Below are 18,908 nucleotides of genomic sequence, written 5' to 3' on the forward strand. Positions count from 1 at the left end.
ACTTCAACTTAATTGTCACTTCTCACTTCAACTTAATTGTCACGTCAGATTTACAGGTGTGAAATCAAAAGTGTGTGAAATTCCATGTCAGTGGCACTTCCAGGAATTACATTTTGGGCAGGCAAGATGGACAAAAAGGACTGCATATATACAGTAGATACGCCTGTTCCATGTGCTTACAAGTTGTAAGCACATGGACAAAGCACATGGACATGTGCTTACAACTTGAACTTAAACCCTGAGGCTCTATAATAGGTCTATTAGTATTTCCCTCTACACCAAATCTACTTTCAAGATTTTAAGAAAATGGTCAAAAACAGTTGATGTCCTATCTGAGCTTCTATATCTGCTATTTTTTAATAGCCATTAGCCAATGTATAAAATCAAATAAAAATGGCTAAAAGGGAAGGGGAGCTTGTACATCAGCTATTTGCCAGCCGTTGGTCGAGGCTCCATGAAGTAGACAAGTCCACAAGTACATTTTAATGTACCTTGAAAGTGCAGTGCAAGTCGGTGACAAAGTACAAAAAATAAATAATACTGGCCAAAACCACATTCCAATAAAACAAAATGAACACTTGAAAACCATATACACTCAAGAGACAAGCAGGAACTGTTACAGGGTTTTCCCTGGCTTGCAGTTCTCCCCTGTTGCCTCTTACCTGCCTCAAGTGAGACTGAACTGAACTGCCTTCACCTGCAGCAATCCTGCTCTTAAACAGGTGGGGCACACCATCCTCTAATTAGTAAGTGGTCATTAGTTAACTCACCACATGGCTAACTAAGCCTATGAGTAATCTCACTAATCTGCCACCTCACTATACATTAAATATACATTTACATTTCACAGGCCCAATTAATTTACAGAGCCTAACAAAAATAAGACATGAACAAACACCCCTCTTCCTCTACAGTACTTGGCCCCTCCAATCTAGAGAGGAGTGCCAGCACTGCAGAGGAGAGACAGGTGACAAACATAATTCAACTTCAGTGTCAATAAATACAAATATAAACATATTTAAAAATCTTTCAATCATTGTGTTAATTACTAAAAATGTCATTGTACAATATATATGAACCGTCACTTCCAATCCAGCTTGTTTGTCAAGTTGACTTAGTTAGGAGGTCTGTGTGCAAGATCCTTGATATTGTCTAGGGCAGGGGTTCTCAACGTTTTTGGCCGGGGACCCCCGAAAATGCTTTGGCAACGTCTCGGGACCCCCGCCCCGCCCCCTCCCGACCCCCAATATAAATTGACTGCTACAATAACCTTAAACCATTTTGGGCGGGAACCCCTTTTGGTGTTTTAAGCATTGTTATAATTTAGCTATTTAAAAATAGCAGATCTACAAGCTCATAGCGCGCCACGAGCTTGTAGGTCTGCTATTTTTGAAAAATCGTTTTTTTTTTTAAATTTTTTATTTAAAAAAATTATTTTAATAAAATAATTTGGGGACCCCCTAAAATAATTTGGCGACCCCCCGAGGGGTCGCGACCCACGGGTTGAGAACCCCTGGTCTAGGGCACGGGCTGCCCCGTGACAGGCTGAATGTTTCCCTCAGAATAGGGACGCTAGGGTCCAAGTGGTTAAGAATTATGACACCCATACTGCAAGTCACCCATATTTTGATATTCTATGATGTTTGTGAAATAAGTAAACTCCTGTATAAGAGCACTTACTCTAAGATGGCTCCGGCTGCCTCTGAACGGTAGATGTCACATGTGTGCAGGGGACCCGTCTGTCCGGCTGCCTCGCACAGTTTCTCGTGGAATTGGAACTGCAGGATGAAGCTGACAAAATACCTGCAGGGGAGCCAGTCGGTTGCTGAGTTGTCTCATTCATACCAAGTTGCATTTTGAGGTAATTTATGCAGCGGGGGACAAAGTATATACTCAAATAAATAAGTATTCAAGTACTCAAATTATGATGAAAAAACAAATAAAAACTAAATCAGACATTTTCAAAAGTAGTGAAAATACTGAAAAGAAATGTAGTGGCGTGAAAGTCATCAGCTTTCCAAAAAAAGAAAAGAATACTCAAATGTACTTAAGTACAGTACTCAAGTAAATGCATTTAGCTGGTGTACACCTCTAGCGTCTAGCCTGAAAAATATATCAGACTGAATCATGCAGTTCACTCAGTGGAGTGGGCAGGTTCTAGCTATGGTGTGGACCCAGGCTAGTCCAGGCTAGACAGTTCATTTCTCTGACGATTCAAATATCAGTTTTAACTTAAGATTTAGATTTATAACCTTTACAGCACAAGATTGATTCGATCTGCACTGGAAAGTGGAAAACTATAAATACATGATAGCATTAAAATGAAATCAGTAGCTCAAATGTGCTATCATTGTAGAACTGTTACAATATTAGGTGTTGGGAGATTTTCAGGCAAGGCGACCTCATGAATATTTATTTGGCATTTTGTGTTGGTTGCATACTAAACCCCCCACGATGCAGAAGTGGATAGATTAGATATAGTCACTGATATCTACATGTATGTCATGCAAAAGTGTAAACTTTGTCTTCAGAAAAATGTGTTAATTAAATCCTGATCCAGGTGAAATTGGTTAACTGCACACAAAAGAAAGAAAGAAAAGAAATCTGTGGACAGTGGAAGAAACGATTGATGTCACAAAAATAAGTAACAATATTAAAGAGAAAAAACAATATGTTGCTACATTTGGCTTGTATTCTACTATGCAGTGCTGCTGGTCGATGCTACTATACCTGATGTACGGTGTGTTGCCAGGAATGTGGTATTTTGCTCCAGCATCAAAGTGTTCCTCTGTACGCTTGATCGGTGGGCAGATTCCTTGGTACTTTGTCCTTTAAAATGGAACAGGAGAAGGGCAAGGCGGATTCACAACACATTGGTGTGTGGCAACTCAAAATGATCCTTTCTGTCTCCATACTGTATGGCAGTGTTTCCCGCTGGGAGTCATTTTTGGGTCGTGGACCAATTTGTATGGCTCGTGAGTAGATAAAAAAGTAAAGAGAAAGAAAAAGAATACAACATAATGCCGTGACCCGGATGGGGTTTCCCCGTGGGAGGAGGTCAACAACCGGAGAGACATCAAATTTCTCTTTTGGGTCTCGAGCTAAAAGGTTTGGGAACCACTGCTATGATTCAGTAGATTACAGTATATCATTGTTGTGGGACAGAAACCTTTTATTGCCATGCTTTTCTTTTCTTTTCTTTTTCATTTTTTCATAAATTGTTGCCCTACTTAGTCATACAATAGTGTTGCGCAAAAGTAGCAAAGATATATAGCCGATCTACAAGCTCACAATGCGTCACATTGCAACTTGTTTGTTTGAGTTTGTCGTTTCTCGCTATTTGTGGGTGTAGATTTCTTGTACTCTTGTAGTAGTGTTAACAAGAGCCTGGGACCAAATAAGACAATAATAATACTACAATGGGTCCACCACAGGTACTTTTAAGGTATTTCCTGAAAAGTGATGATTTTGGACAAACAACGTTAACAACCGACAGTGGCGATATACATCCTAGATTCAGGAACACGTTTATTGACAAACCCAGTAAGTGTAATGTTCCATAGGCCTTAAAATGATTAAACAACAATAATAAAAGTTACAAAACATATTTGTATTTATTTGAAAAGGATTACCTGAGGTACCACCACTCAGCGTTGTATCGTTCTGGTGGCGTTTGCCCGCTGAACACCCCCCATCGCCACTGGTCTATGAGGTAGCCAAAGGGCAGGAAAGCCATTTTCTCTAGGGCCATCTTCAACAGGTAGTTGAGGTCTCTCTGAGTTTGATTTCCTGTATAGAAAAACAATGCATTGTTTAGCCTTCCCATGTGCGTAAACAAAGCCAATAACTCATTTAAATGACTGATACTGTGCAGATCTGATCATGGCCTAGGGATTTTGCCTCGATTTGATTATGAAAACTAAACGCGGAAATAGCTGATGTGCAAGCTCACAACGTGCCGCGATGCAACGCATTGTGAGCTAGATGACGTGTCTGATACAATTTAAACAAGCACCTAAAAACTATCTGGGGTGCACACAAAAACCTGAGTAGACCTGACCCCAGAAGTGTTTCAAAGTGAACTACCCCTTTACATATTTAAATGGATGAATGTACCGTATTAACCACTTAAACCCCAGCATAGGACATGATGAGGTCATACTGTAGGACCTCAATGAAAACAAGTCCACAGGACCTTTGTGGTATCAGTTTAGACCAAGTGTATGACTGTTTGCATTTATATCTAATAAAGTATTCAATCAATCAAAAGCATCCTTATTCGTGACACGTTGTGAGCTTGTCGATCGGCTATTTTCAGCGAAAGTTTTCAATTTACAATTAAGGCATTTAGCAGACGCTCGTAATCCAGAGCGATTTACAGTAAGCAAGAACAACACAAGGTAATACATCAAATGCATAGAAATAGTCAACTAGGATCATAAGTAAACCAAGAACCTATCATCCGTCGATAGAATATCTGCACATTGAAACTATAAACACTATAGGATTCCAGATCAATAATGACCTGACCTGGCATCTGTCTACATAACATGCTATCTATATGTCATTTAGATGACCTTTCGACGACCTTGCACAGGCGTATGCAATGGCTACAATATTGTTGTAGCCTTTGCATACGCCTGCAAGGTCGTCGAGGCTAGGGCAAGTGCTACGGGCTAAAGTGAAGTCTGAAGAGGTGAGATATCAGACTACGGCTTTCTCCACAATAAAAGGAAAAAATAAAAATCCACTAGTATGGAGCCCTGAGGGACTCCAGTCAACCATATGGGGTCATGAATACCAGTGTCATTGGTGGAATTGTCCAGCAGGCCGATCTCAACCAGATGTTTGGGGGTGGAGACGGACAGAGACAGCACATCCCCAATAGCCTCATGGAAGCCCGGGTTGGCTCCGCGGCGGTAGCCCACAGGCTGGTCCTTGTACTGCAGGTAGTACTCCACATGTCCCATCTCATGGTGCACGGTGAAGAGCTGCTCCATTGTCACCGTGGTACACTGCTTGATCCTACAGACAAAGGAAGCATGCAGGTTATAGTTATAGTAGGGCCTGAGCCATGTGACTTCAAAACAATACCACAATTACTTCCTCGGTTACATTTAATTGATGATTATTACATGCAATTCTCGCTATTCACCATCATGTTTGCAACTTTTGCATGCCACCGTCATACAACACAGTATAAAACAGGACTTAAGTGGTTAATCAGCTGACTTATTGGTTTAGTAGTTGCTTATAAAAGTCAATTATGTTTTGTGTTAGTTAGTAGGTAGGTCTTATTGTCAGTATCTGCCAAGAACACGCAGGAGTCGATCCTCATAGACATGCGAGTTGGCAGTGCCTGATATCAAAACCAAAACCTTAGCCCAAAGGAGAATGATCTACCAACTGAGCTACCCAGAAATTGAGTTGTTCATATACCGTACGAACATATGCTTCTTGATTATTATTATTATTACTATTATACATTGAGTCAAATGCACGCTTTATTCACTAAAAACAAGTACCGGTATTTGAATTGCAGCTTTAAGCTCTATATATACTTCCTTTGTATGTTGTGTCGAAAATAGCCAACCTACAATTTCTGATCCGCTATTTTAGAACATTTTGATCAGTCATGCCCAAAATAAGGATGCCTTGTAGATCTGCTATTTGTAGATCTGAGATTTGGTGTAGAGTGGGACAGTACAGCTGTAACTCAGGTAAGAATAGAGAGTTAAATCACGCTAACCTGAAGTCTTTGCGGTTGTAGAAGTCCCAGGCGGAGGCGTGACACACCACTTCTCGACCTTCGGGCTTCTCCAGCATGGACTCGTCCCAGAACTCCTGGGGCATCTTGATGAGACCCAGAGAGGTGAAGAACTCCTCGGCAACACGGAACATGTGTGTGGCGTTGTAGCCCTGGTGGAGGCGGAGGAGGAGGAGGGATAGGTGTATGAGGTCACATGCACTGCAGGCTACAATATCATCACTGTCAGGTGGAAACCTTGTATTTCCAAAACTGTTACTTTTCAGGAAATGGCATAAGAAGAACCTGTGTTAGTAATTATTTACTCACCCTTGTTAAAGCTGTAGTTCACCCAAAAACGGACTTATTTTCTATCAATTACACCATGAAGCCTTGAATTCATTGAGATTTTTTAGTTTTTGTCCCATTCTTAAGCAAGTAATTTCTCAGTGAAGACCCCCGAGGGGGCCCTGAAATTTTGTCTAGCCCAGGGGGGCCCCTACTACTGTACATTTGGCACTGTTAAAGTGGCACTGCAAAATCACCATGGACAAAACACAGCCATCCAACAAAGTTGCTGCAATTCAGGAGATGAGACACTGGAGTTTATCCAGGCGCAAAAGCAACAAAAACACAAAAACAGCAACCTTTTATGGTTCACAGAATGGCTGTGAACCAACAAAGATGAAGCTGCCAGGCTGCCAGGTTCACAGCCAACTATTATCTCATCGCCAGTAAATAAAGTCTGCTCCAGGGGTCGGCATCGGCAACCATTTTGACATGAAGTGCCATGCTTTTATTTTCTTGATAGTCAGTGTCCCATATCAACATTACATTGTATTATGACACCACATCAATTATATATTATTGTGACCATATATGGCCGTCGCCATACTGTATATGAAGATCACGACACTGACCTCACCAACCCTGGATAGCCATACATGAAGAAGACTGGATCATCACCTAGATCTGCATATATGGAGCCAGCCAGCAACTCTACATCTGACCTCAAACCCTTAGATCTCCATATATGGAGCTGACCTGCTCTGACATTCCATATGTTGATCCTCACCACCCGTCCTTCATCTTCGATGTCTCCTTTTTGACTGATACCTGTCCATTCAAACTCTAGACGGGCCCGCCCAAAAGTTATTAATGCAGCCGTGCCCGGCAGCCGGCGAAAACTAGAGTTCTCAACCGGCCCGAAAATTAAGGCCCGGCCTTACCTGGGCTGGGCCCATATGTTGATCTGACCTCATCAAACCCTAGACACACTCCATATATGGCCAGTACAGAATTCATTCCATATGTTGATCTGGTCCCCCATGCCAAAGCGCCAGTGCTCGCCCTTTAGGGCGAGGTCGCTTCTTATATACAGTATATTGTAATTATTATTATTATTTTTTCTTTCTTTAACATGAAAACCTACCTATCTCCCAGACTCCCTCCCCAGTCAGAGTTCAGAATTTGAATGTGCAGGATGTCATTTGCACACAGATGTGAGGGGACTTCAATTTAATTGACATCTAAAAAAATAAAATAAAAACCCTATCTCTCACACCTATGCCAGTGTGCCAGTGAACACAGCCACCCCATTGCCAATTGTGGCACCCATGCCTAAGGTTGCCTACCCCTTAAAGTGTTAATCATTAATTAGCATTAATTGTTGCCATCCGTTGGATAAGCTCAGACAAAGATGACCGTCTTCGCTCTCTACATACAATTACTGTATGTGTGTATATATTTATGCATGTATGTTGTATGTAATATGTATGTGTTTAAATATGGCCTAAACTATTCCAAATTCAGCTGGAGAAAAACACATATATTTATAACTTGAGAATGCATACTGTGTCGAAAGACAAAGTAAACTTCAGTTTTGTTTTGTTTTTTAAATGGCAATACTTTTCCAGTGTCTTGCATTGGCACAAAATGTACTACATGGTCTCGATGGTCTGCCACAACTCTCACCTGTGATTTCATGGTCTCAGTCACATCCACGTTGGGTTCGTCAGGAAAGGGGATCATCATGCCGTAAACGTTGTTCCAGGTCTGAGCCCACATGTTCCCTGGAGGAAGAGCCAGGAGGAGAGACATTGGTGTCACAGTGGTGGACAGGCAGAAACCTCTTATCTCCAACCTTTTGTGTTTTTTCATGAATTAATGCCCAACGCTCATATGTCCAGTTTTGGACATATGAGGCTTCCACCAGACGGAGACGATAATACTCAAGTAAATACTCTAGTCTAGTATCTAAAAGAACAAATAAAGTTCAGACGCTTCTTGGATTGAAATAATTATTTCTATTGTGCATCAACCTTGAGCATAGATATTTGAAGTATAGTTTGTCGTCAAGGCTCTGTCTCTATTTATTCCCTGTATTAAAGCATGAATAGAATTAGAATTACAGGGAATTCATTAAGACTATCTTAATTAACAGTATCTAATACAAGCAGCTACTAGTAGAAATGCAATGTTTTGGGGAAATCAAACTCAGAGAGAATTTTTTGCAGAGCTTTGTCTCACAAGAGTGTCGTGCTACAGTAGCGGAAATAGCCGATCAACAAGCTCACAAATCTTCTCTTGCCGGGGTCACTTTTCAAATGGGGTTCCACATGTCCATTTTGGAGGGTGCTGTATGTGAAAATGTTTGACAACCACTGACCTAACAGATGAGCAGGGATGGGTCCTTTAAGGTTGATATATTTGTCTCCATATTGATTGTAGAGTTTGCGTCGTACAAATGCATGCAGGTGCTGGTAGAGGGGCTCTATAGTCTTGTACAGCTTCTCCAGGTCCTCTTCAAAGGTGGGCTTCTCGTACCAAGAACGCCAGTAATCACCCGTATCCTTAAAACCTTGACATGACAATGATAACATTTATGAATTTCTCTTTGTCTTGGTTATCATGCCAGAAATAAAGAAGGAATCACATAACACATTTGCTGTCAAATGTTAATCAGAAATATATCAGAATAATAATAAGCAATACAATTTTAATAGTCTTAAACAATACAATTCTAATAGTCTTCCACTAATTGTGTACTTTCAGGAACAGAGTTATGGTTCATACCATCGGCCACAGTTGCCTTGTTGCTGAGGTCCACAAATCTGGGGTAATGCTCCCGAAGAGGTACTCCTGCTTCATTGTGCCAACTCTCCCATGCGTACAGCAGCTTCCTGTAACTCCTGGAGTTGGCCATAATGTCTGTCAGCTCTGCAGGGGAATAAGCCAAAATAAGCCAATCCAACACACCTTTAAACACTGAAACCACAGTACACTACAGGTAACTGCTGCATTCGGACACCACAAGCTTAACAAAACTCATCATTCAACACATCTACAGCATAGACATCAATTAATTGAAGGGATCCAATACAATTCGTTCACACACACACAAAAAAGCGGTAGTGTTCCTTTATAGTTATAGATAGTCATGGCTGAGGGAAGTAGGGGTGCTGGAGGGGCTGGAGCACCCCCTCCCCCCAGGCACAACCCCCCCTCGGACACGAAGGGAAAAATAATAATTTGAATCTAAACAGATTTTTGTTACTAGGCCTAATAAATATGATGTATCACAGTATCGGCATCTTATCCTGGTTAATTGCCTGTGTCAGTTTGCTCATGCGTGTGGAGAGGGAATGTAAAAGCCACTTTTCCGTGTGAAAATGCGCGAAAATGCGCGTGCACGAGGATTTTGCGGCGCGCGCTCATGCGCGCACACCCCCTACTGAACGCTCAGCTCCTCCTACTGTAAATATCTTCCCGCGGCCATGTAGATAGAACAGTAGTTACCTCAATAAAATGGTGTAAAAGGAAGGTAAATAAAGTAAAGTAAATGCCATTCTCTCTGTTCTACATGCCATTCACTCTGATCTTGCACTTTGTAAGGCACTCTTACAAAGTGTCTGCTTAACCATTTAGGACGGAACCCATTTTGAGGTTCTTGTTGCTATATGTACAGTATAGCAACATAACATTTTCATATTTTTTATCAATATTTAATGTTTTTCAGAAAACAGGTCAGGATTTAGAATTTTGTTAATCGGTCTCAGTCCTAAAAGGGTTAATATCTAAATTCGAATGTAAATTGTACAAATAGCAGTGCCCTCCAAAAGATGTTTAAGATGCACTGGTGTTTAGATGAGTTAATGCTCTTTGTCAGCAGGAAAAGAAACAGAACAGACACATTGGCCAAAAGATTAGCCTTGGCATTCTTAGTGTGGCCTAAAACAACATATATCTTCAAAAGGCTGGGCGTAGGAAATGAAGGCAAGGAAAAGAGGAGAGTCGAAGGCCACAGAACATTGATAGCTGGGTGGGAAAAGGAGATAGCCTCTCGTGGTCTCTATTTGTTATTATAATGGAGTGGTTGGTTGTTTTGTGAAAGGCTTGCACAAAGAGATACTTAGAATTACCCTGTTCCACCCTTTTATGTTTACTTTACTTTGCAAGATTATGGAACCAGTTAGGGTCATAATAAGCCCATTTATAATTCAGAGCAGCTTTTTTCATACCTACTGTACAGTATACCAATTTAAAGCGTTGTTTCCCCTTGTGTTGTGCCACTGTTCTTTTGGCAAGCATTGTTCACAACAATGTTTTGGCATCGGCTCCTACTGTAACAAAGAGCTGGGCCATTGTTTGTAAAAAAAATAATAATCGGCAAGCCGCCCGCGTCCGAAACGGTTGAGAAATGACAGCGTTACTGCATGGGGGTACCCAGAACATCCAGACCGACAGGAACGCGCCCAGGGTGGATGTTGAGTGAGCAATGAGTAGTCAATGAATGGATGTCACGGCATGCAAGTTAAGAGTTGAGAGCTAATATTGCTATTTGCATAGCTCCCAGGGGTGCACAAATAGACACTTGACTAGCTAGTGCTAGAGCAGGGGTTCTCAACGTTTTTGGCCGGGGACCCCCGGAAATGCTTTGGCAACGTCTCGGGACCCCCGCCCCGCCCGCTCCCGACCCCCAATATAAATTGACTGCTACAATAACCTTAAACCATTTTGGGCGGGAACCCCTTTTGGTGTTTTAAGCATTGTTATAATTTAGCTATTTAAAAATAGCAGATCTACAAGCTCATAGCGCGCCACCGAGTGGCGCGCTACGAGCTTGTAGGTCTGCTCTTTTTGAAAAATCGTGAAAAAAGAATTAAAAAACAAAATCTTTTTTTTTTTTTTTTTTTTTGAAAATAATTTGGGGACCCCCTAAAATAATTTGGCGACCCCCCGAGGGGTCGCGACCCACGGGTTGAGAACCCCTGTGCTAGAGAACCTGTCCTTTTGCCCTCTGGACAGCAATGTGCCCTTTTGAAAGTTTGTTTTTTGTACAGTTTGTTAATTTTATTTTGTAGAGTGTACAGTACATGGTACATGGTGACATCAACCAATTCTGGATTAAAAGCTGCTAATATATTATTTATGCCCCAAAATCTATAAATCTCACACACTATTAAGGCAGCCGGAGGTTCTACTTGCCACAGAGGTTTCCTTTTTTCACTTGAGCACCTGCCCGTCAAAATGACTGTGCACGCCAACCCTACTCAACACCTGTAAACCTGAAAATGTAACTATGGTTGTATCATTTAGATATTATATTTATGTAAAGATTTACCATTTCAACAAAATGCCTGAAATCATGAAAGCAGTGCCAGTGTGTGATTTCCGTGAGACTCTCACTAGGCAGAGGAAGAAATGCCCCCCTTTTCACATTGACCTATTATAGTGCCACCAGGAGGCCACAATAACCTACCTGACCTGGCGGAGACCTGTGCTCTGAGGAGCACTTTTGTTTTTAACTGTTCTCTTATACTGTCATGTAAAACCTTTTAAAAATGTAATGTAATTTATTTCTGTGTGGACCCCAGGAAGAGTAGCTACTGTTAAGGTAGTAGCTAATGGGGATCCAAATAAACAATATACTGTACACCCCATTAAGCACAGCTAAAACACTTCCTTTTTAGATCTGTGAGGTAATTGTTCCTATCCTGTTGTTTTTCCGAGGGTTAGGGCTGTTAAGCCCATGTTCCCATATCCACTTAGCCATTGTTGAGTCAGCTTCATGCGGCTTATTCTTATTGTTAATGTTTCGGATGAAGATAGTGTTTCCACAAGACGCATACATTGTCACTGTCAGGCAGAAACCTCCTATCTCCATATTCTAACTTGTGTTTTTTCATAAATTAACGCCCGTAGATCTGCTACTTTTCAGTCCTGAAAATAACAGTTTTGGACATATGACGTTTGCACGATTATCTGAATCAGAACATACATTACATTATTCTTTGACAAATTTACCAGGATACAGATTAATTTCTAAAATTTACTTTTTATTACTGAATCCAATGCCCAAGAGTGGGCATACACAATTTAAGTGTCATGATAGCATCTCTGCTACTATTAATTTAAGATATAGACTGACTCGTTATAACTTTATTAAGTACCTCAGAAGAGAGCTGTCGGACATTATGTTTTAGGCGTGATACAGAAGAAGGCCCCTTTTTGCATTATACATGGCAATGTATAAAAGTTAAAATGTTTTGGTATGATATCTGTCTGGCTAAAATTACAGATGCTCCCTCCCTTGATGAATTGAACATGGTGGACCCTGTTGTAAACAAGTGTAATGCTTAATTGGGTCGTCCACTCACAGTTAACAGCCTTTGTATTGAGTTTGTGCTTGAAATGTACTGTAAAACTGTTAATACATTTTTCAATCAATTCCCATTGAACCCTGAAGTTTGCCTCTTTAGGCAATTTCACTACTACTGTATACCGTAACTGCAAATCTAAGACAACGCTTGGCACTTGGAGTTTCTGGGAAATGCATTGCAATAACATGGAAGTCTGACTCCCCCTTCCTCATTGCGAGATTCTCACTCAGAAATGATTTGAAAAGTTATGTTCTTCTTGAGAAGATTTGACACATTTTTGAAGATTTGGCAACCTTAATTGGATTATATGGAAAATGTATCCCTACCTGTATCAGAGATGTTAATGTTATATAGGTTGGTATCTATTGTTCTCAGTAAAGAGCTATTATTTCCTGAAGCTATTTAATATCTATACAGTAGATTTGTCTCTTCTTTTATTTTGATTGTTATGGTTTATCTGTTTTGTCCTTTATGTATGTGGGTTTGTTTGTATATGGGGAGAGGGGAGGGATGTGGGGAGTTGTATGTGTACTGTGTTTTGTAAATTTTTTAAAATGAATATAAAATATTCATATATACAAACTTACCAGGCTCCAGATTCCAGCACGTATTATTTAGCCAATCTGGACACACCTTGGCTGTTGAATATATTTTGTCCATGGTGCTAAGAATGGTGTTGTACTAGAAATAAGTTATAGAAAAGGGGAGCAATCAATGTTAAACTTCAGTACTATACACTGTACTGTACATCTACTATATAATAACAAATATAATTCTAAGGAAATCTGCCATTGACTAGCTACACACAGTATTTCACACACAGACATACGTAGCAGTACAGTAGGCTATATCCAGACATGAAAACGTACCTCCTGTCTCTCGTTCTCTGGCAGGTTTGCAGGGCCCAGTTCACTGATCTTCTTCATTAGCTTCAGGACATCAGGGTCAGTCAGGTTAACAAGCTCTGGAGGGAATACATCTTTGGCCTTCTTTCCCCATGCCTCAGTGAAGGCCTGCTCCTCCATGGCGGCATTCACCTGGACAAAGACAACATCATGTCTAAAACACCATGGCCTCCCTGTTCAATCTTTAGTTATAAATAGTAAGGTACTATGTACAGTATGTGTGCAGTTGGTGTACAACTGGTGTTCAGTGACAATTTCTGACAAAGCCACACTATACAGGAAGAATTAGGATGGCATCGTACCCACATGAACAAGTGGGCTGCTTGTGGACATGGCTAGTCTTGGTGACTAGTGTGGTGATGGCCTTTGGTCAAATACAAATAGCGATGTTTATAGATACTTTGCTTATATAGTACAAGTTCTTCCCAAGAGCATTGTTTGTGTAACTAAGTAATTCACTGGAGAATAAAAGTATTTTTTTTTACACGCATGTGATACTGTGATACATCTTGGTATTTCAGAGATGGTTCTCTTTTGTGATGCCATGCACGTAGCAACGTGCGTTTCTGACTGGTCTACTTTTCATACTGTACGTGTAGGCTACTGACAAACCCCGTTCTAGACGGCTTGGCCTTCGGCCACACATCCCATTAAATGCCTTCTATTGCCTCTAATTTCTTGTTCTGTCATTTTCCTCTTATACTATACCGACCATAATTTGCATGCAGGCAAGTGATTGGACAACTACTGACTATCCACCTACTTTCATTTCCAATGAATGAATGAATGAATGAATGAGTCAGTCAATGACCCCATGTTTTACTAATAGTCCACACCGGCAGTCTGCAGCAGTGCCATTGGAAGAGAAAGAAAACTAAACCATTATGCACATTAGCAGTGGTGGGAGACGTAGGCTACTCACATTTACACATGTACTTCAGTAAAAGTAGCAATACCGCATGCACAATGTAGAAATACTCTGTTACAAATACATGTCTAAAATCTACAAACTAACCCAAAGTGCTCTTATATACTACAGTACTTGAGTGCATGTACTTAGTTACTTTACACCACTGCACATTAGTTATCTTGACAAGTTCTGGGATGAAGAAAGAGTCAAGTGTAGGAAAGAGACTTGAGCAAGAACATGTCCGTAACAGCATCCCGAGCTCAAGGATAGTAGCCAAGGAAATTACTCTGAAGTACATACAGTATAAACATGTGTGACCGACAGTAGCTTGTCTTTATGGTATCTTGAAAGGTCATGGCTATCTGTGAGTGAACCTGACGAAGCCCTTCCTGGGCAAAGCATTTCTTTGTATAGGTGCTAATAAACCACGGGACAGCAATATACTGCACGTGTACACTACCTTTCTTTATCTGTGGCCTGTTCACTACATAATTGTAGTGTTGGATAAATGTGCTGAGGCAAGGCCAATGGGAGAACATTACATGGACACTGTCGTATCCATGTAATGTAGTTTCCCGGAGGACAACTCACTTGACCTTGACTTGACCATGAATCCTCACTGTGTGTTAAAACATGTGCAATCACATCACTGCATATGATCAACATGTTCTATTAAATTGAGTGATCTGTGACATCATATTGACCACAGGAAACAGGTCACTTGGGTACTATCAGAATGTTTTCATTGACGCAAAGCACATGAATTTGCAGACTTCACGCCACCCTCTCCCATCTCAACAACAACAGTGAAGGGGGCTATCTTAGGCTGTTATTTATTGACTTCGGCTCTGCCTTTAACGTCACAGTCCCCACCAGGCTAGCTAGCAAACTGACTGACCTGGGATTGAACCCTGCGGTGTGTGCCTGTGTCCTGGACTTATTGTCTGCCAAACCCCACGTGGTCAAGGTGGGTAGTCAGAGTCACATCTCTATACTTGAGTCCCCCAGGGTTGCATACTGAGCCCTCTGCTGTACAGCCATGATTGTGTTGTCAGAAACCGCTCAAATACCATCTGCAAGTTTACTGACGACATATAGCTGTAGTGTAGACTGTGGTGGGCCGGTCTCAAATCACAAGGAAGGGGCCTATCTGGACGAGGTGGCAGACCGGTCGCAGTGGAACCTGGGAAACTGCCCTTTCTTGAACATCAGCAAGACCTTAAGGAAATGAATGTGGACTTATCTATGGCAGAAGTCCTATATGCCTCTCTTGATCATTGTACACCAGTGAAGAGGGTAAGCCGTTTCAAGTGACAAAGGCAATAGTGCATGCACATCCAACCTCACCCAGGTGATGGGCAATCAGCGATTCAACAGAAAAACAATAAAGTCTGTAACACTGGTATATTTCTCAGCTCGACCTGTTTATTGCTTACAATACAATAAACAAGTGGAGCTGAGGAATAATACCAGTGCTGCAGACTTTATTGTTTTTCTGTTTAAGCAATTTCAAGTACCTTGGCGTGCTCGTCACAGAGGGCCTATAACATGAAAGCAAAGAAGACCAGACAACGCCTGTACCAACCACAAGCCGCTGAGGAAGTTCAAGGTCTCAGAGAACATCCATTCCTGACATCCTTTTACTACGCTATCGCCCAGAGCATCATGAATGGGACCAGCACCTCCCAGGACCTGCTATAGCCCTGCAGAAGGTGGTGCGGTCAGTCAAACTCACCACAGGGAGCTCCCTCCCTCCTGTCCCTGCAGGACACATACTGTATGACAGCAGGTGTTTTTGAGCAGGGCAGAAAGAATTAGGAAGAACAAACACCACCCCCTCCCCCCGGCACTGGAATGTTTGTGCCATTGCAGACTGGCAAAGTGCCTGAGGTGTCTCAAAGCCCAGGGCTCAAGGCTCAGTAAGAGTTATTTGGACAAAAAGCAAACAAACAAACAAAAATAAATATGTAAATATGTCCTTGCTGATTTTCTCACATGGTTTACTTGCGCTAATGTACACATATGTGAATGTATAAATTGTACACACAGTATGCATACATTTATATATTGTACACACAGTATGCATACCCCCCCTTCACGCCCCCCCTTCACGCCCCCATAATAATAATAATAATAATAATAATAATAATAATAATAATAATAATAATAATAATAATAATAATAATAATAATAATAATAATAATAATAATAAACCGTATGTGGTGTGATGAATGTTTAAATCAGTTTCTTTGAAGGTAACAGAGGCTCAGGCTTGGATTTGACTGGCAGGTTTAATGTCCAGTCCCACCTCACATCTTGGTTTTATGCATTCTGATGAGAGGCCTGTGGTCTGATCGTCATGCTGTTTGATTTCCCTGGCTGGCTCTGATCCCAGCACCTCATTTGCACTGAGAAAATAATAATGACGTGTGTGTGTGTGTGTGTGTGTGTGTGTGTGTGTGTGTGTGTGTGTGTGTGTGTGTGTGTGTGTGTGTGTGTATGGGGGCACATTGCACAAAGTGCTCTCTCTCACTACGGCATTATCATTCCCGCGCAAACTGTAATCGATTTTTAAACCAGGCTAATTGGGAAGGATGAAACCCTACATTAACAGCTAATGATATATCTGGCGGTGCAGGTTTGATTGGAATACTGACGTGAGTGTGTCTGTGTGTATGTGTCTCATGCTCATTTGGTGTCAGGTCTTGCTGAGTGGCGCAGCGTGTGCTCACTCTGTCTGCCAGAGCCAATAGGGTTCAACACTTGGCTTCTCTTTGATCAAATCTTTTGAAGTGTCTGGAACAATAACGCTCATCGCTGGCAGCGTACAGGTCAGTCAGCCTGCTCGAGCTTGCTTGTCTTTCACCTCACATCCTGGACGTACTCTGGACAGCGCAATGCCCTCCTCACACTGCCACTGCAGGGGGGTGAGCGGGTTACACCTGTTGTGTTCAGCGCGTGTTTAGAGTCTGCCTCCCTGAGCCTGCTTAGTGTACTGAAATCTTGTTGAGACAGCTGTCCACACACACGCACGCACGCACACACGCATGCACGCACGCTTTCATGAGCGTGCATGCATGCGTGTGTGCCTGCGCGCATACAGAATGTGTCAGTGCCTTTGCCTGCAAGTGTGTGTACTGTACATGTGGGTATATGTAATGTGCACATAAATGAGTTATGTCATTCATGAGTGTGTGTGTGTGTGTGTGTGTGTGTGTGTGTGTGTGTGTGTGTGTGTGTGTGTGTGTGTGTGTGTGTGTGTGTGTGTGTGTGTGTGTGTGTGTGTGCATTCCTCTCTGTCCTAAGGCCAGCACTGCAGTCTGCACGCCTCTGCAATTCTGTTGGTCCCCCCAACTGCCAGTTTACAGTCTGTGTCAAATCTTCCTGGTTCTCTATGGATATACTAACACACACTTCGAGCATGACTGCAAAATTGAAGCCATCTGCCATGCATGTTTATGGGTCATGGAATGCCTCTGAGAAAAATATAGTTACATTGATTGTAGCGAAAGAGGCACCCATCGTGACTTCAAACATCTCTAGGCTAAGCCGTTAAAGCAAAAGGGGTGTCGGTGAATAACATTGCACGTTAAAACTAATGTCTCAATCTGTAGGAATGGCATTTTCATTCCTCATGTTCGGCATGAGGTGTAAGTACTGTTCAATTGGGCACTCGAACAAATAGACAGCCCCCCCCACACCACCCCCCCAGAATTCATTCAAAACTCGAAGACGCTTGAGGCCACAGGCTTTCGGATCCGTTCCTTACTTCCACAAACACACAAGCTGAGTTGGCTGCTTTGTGGAGGAAGCTGGGCATGTAATTCTGGATAGGGCTGAATAGGGGTGAGCTCCAAGTCAAGCAGGGGCCTAGCTCTCCACAGAAACCCCCCGACCACGCGTGTTTGCAATCAGAAGGAATCGGTCCGGGAAAGCGCCCCTCTTAATAACTAAACGCCACACCACTCAGAGCGTGCCAACATCATCAGCATATGTCAACCTACAGTATGTGACACACCTGTATGCACTCAAGTCTAAACCAATCACCCTGCATTTCTGCAGAGCTGTTGACCTACTGTCTGTACTCTGTACCCACCTGGAGTTGAGAGTTGTGGTCCGTCAAGTTGGTGTTATAGTTCCAGCTGGCCAAGACGCTGTGGTACAGGACCTCCTCAGCTGTGGTGTTGTATTCATCTACAAATCTCAATGCATTCTCCTCGGTGCTGTTATACTCCCCGGGAAGCCAGTCGCTTGGCAGAGCCTCGCAGAGTCCCAGGACTGGCAACAGGAGCACAGCTGCCCACAGAAACCTGGCCATTCTGCTCCTCATTCTGTGTGTGTCTCTCTCTCTCCAACACGAGAAATGGAAAACAAACTACAAAGAAAAATAAGTGTTGGAGGAGTGGACTAAAAATACACTTTATCCAGTGATGTGAGAGATCACTTGCCCCGGGGCTGTTCTTCCACTGTTCCCCTCCCAGCCTGACTGCCTCAACTGCACAGACAGAGGCAGCCACAGCCAGCTCCTTTTAAACTACAGTACCGGTTTAACCCAGCCCACTTCTGCAGCCTTCCCCTGACCACTTTACAGCACAGCCTATCCTCTCCACATTCTTTACTCACTCCTTACCTTACTTTTTTTTTTAACAGTCCTCGTCTCAGGATTTGGTTGGTCAGTGATAGCT

At 42.2% G+C, this 18,908-nt stretch overlaps 1 protein-coding gene across 1 annotated transcript in view; it reads right to left on the reverse strand.

The window, feature by feature from the left end:
• ace (angiotensin I converting enzyme (peptidyl-dipeptidase A) 1) overlaps positions 1-18,660 on the reverse strand; it is a 39,288-nt gene extending 20,628 nt beyond the window's left edge. Inside the window, exons 1-11 of the mRNA XM_079492696.1 lie at positions 18,320-18,660; positions 13,278-13,445; positions 12,996-13,089; positions 8,822-8,965; positions 8,415-8,606; positions 7,721-7,818; positions 5,750-5,919; positions 4,802-5,025; positions 3,633-3,789; positions 2,731-2,829; positions 1,681-1,803 (exon numbers count right to left, since the gene is read on the reverse strand). Coding sequence (XP_079348822.1) covers positions 1,681-1,803; positions 2,731-2,829; positions 3,633-3,789; positions 4,802-5,025; positions 5,750-5,919; positions 7,721-7,818; positions 8,415-8,606; positions 8,822-8,965; positions 12,996-13,089; positions 13,278-13,445; positions 18,320-18,553 — 1,703 coding nt within the window. The 5' untranslated portion in view covers positions 18,554-18,660. The remainder of the gene's footprint in view (positions 1-1,680; positions 1,804-2,730; positions 2,830-3,632; positions 3,790-4,801; positions 5,026-5,749; positions 5,920-7,720; positions 7,819-8,414; positions 8,607-8,821; positions 8,966-12,995; positions 13,090-13,277; positions 13,446-18,319) is intronic.
• Between the last annotated feature and the right edge of the window lie 248 nt (positions 18,661-18,908).

Source organism: Electrona antarctica (genome assembly GCF_951216825.1).
Source record: "Electrona antarctica genome assembly, chromosome: 22".
NCBI classification, from domain to species: Eukaryota; Metazoa; Chordata; class Actinopteri; order Myctophiformes; family Myctophidae; genus Electrona; species Electrona antarctica.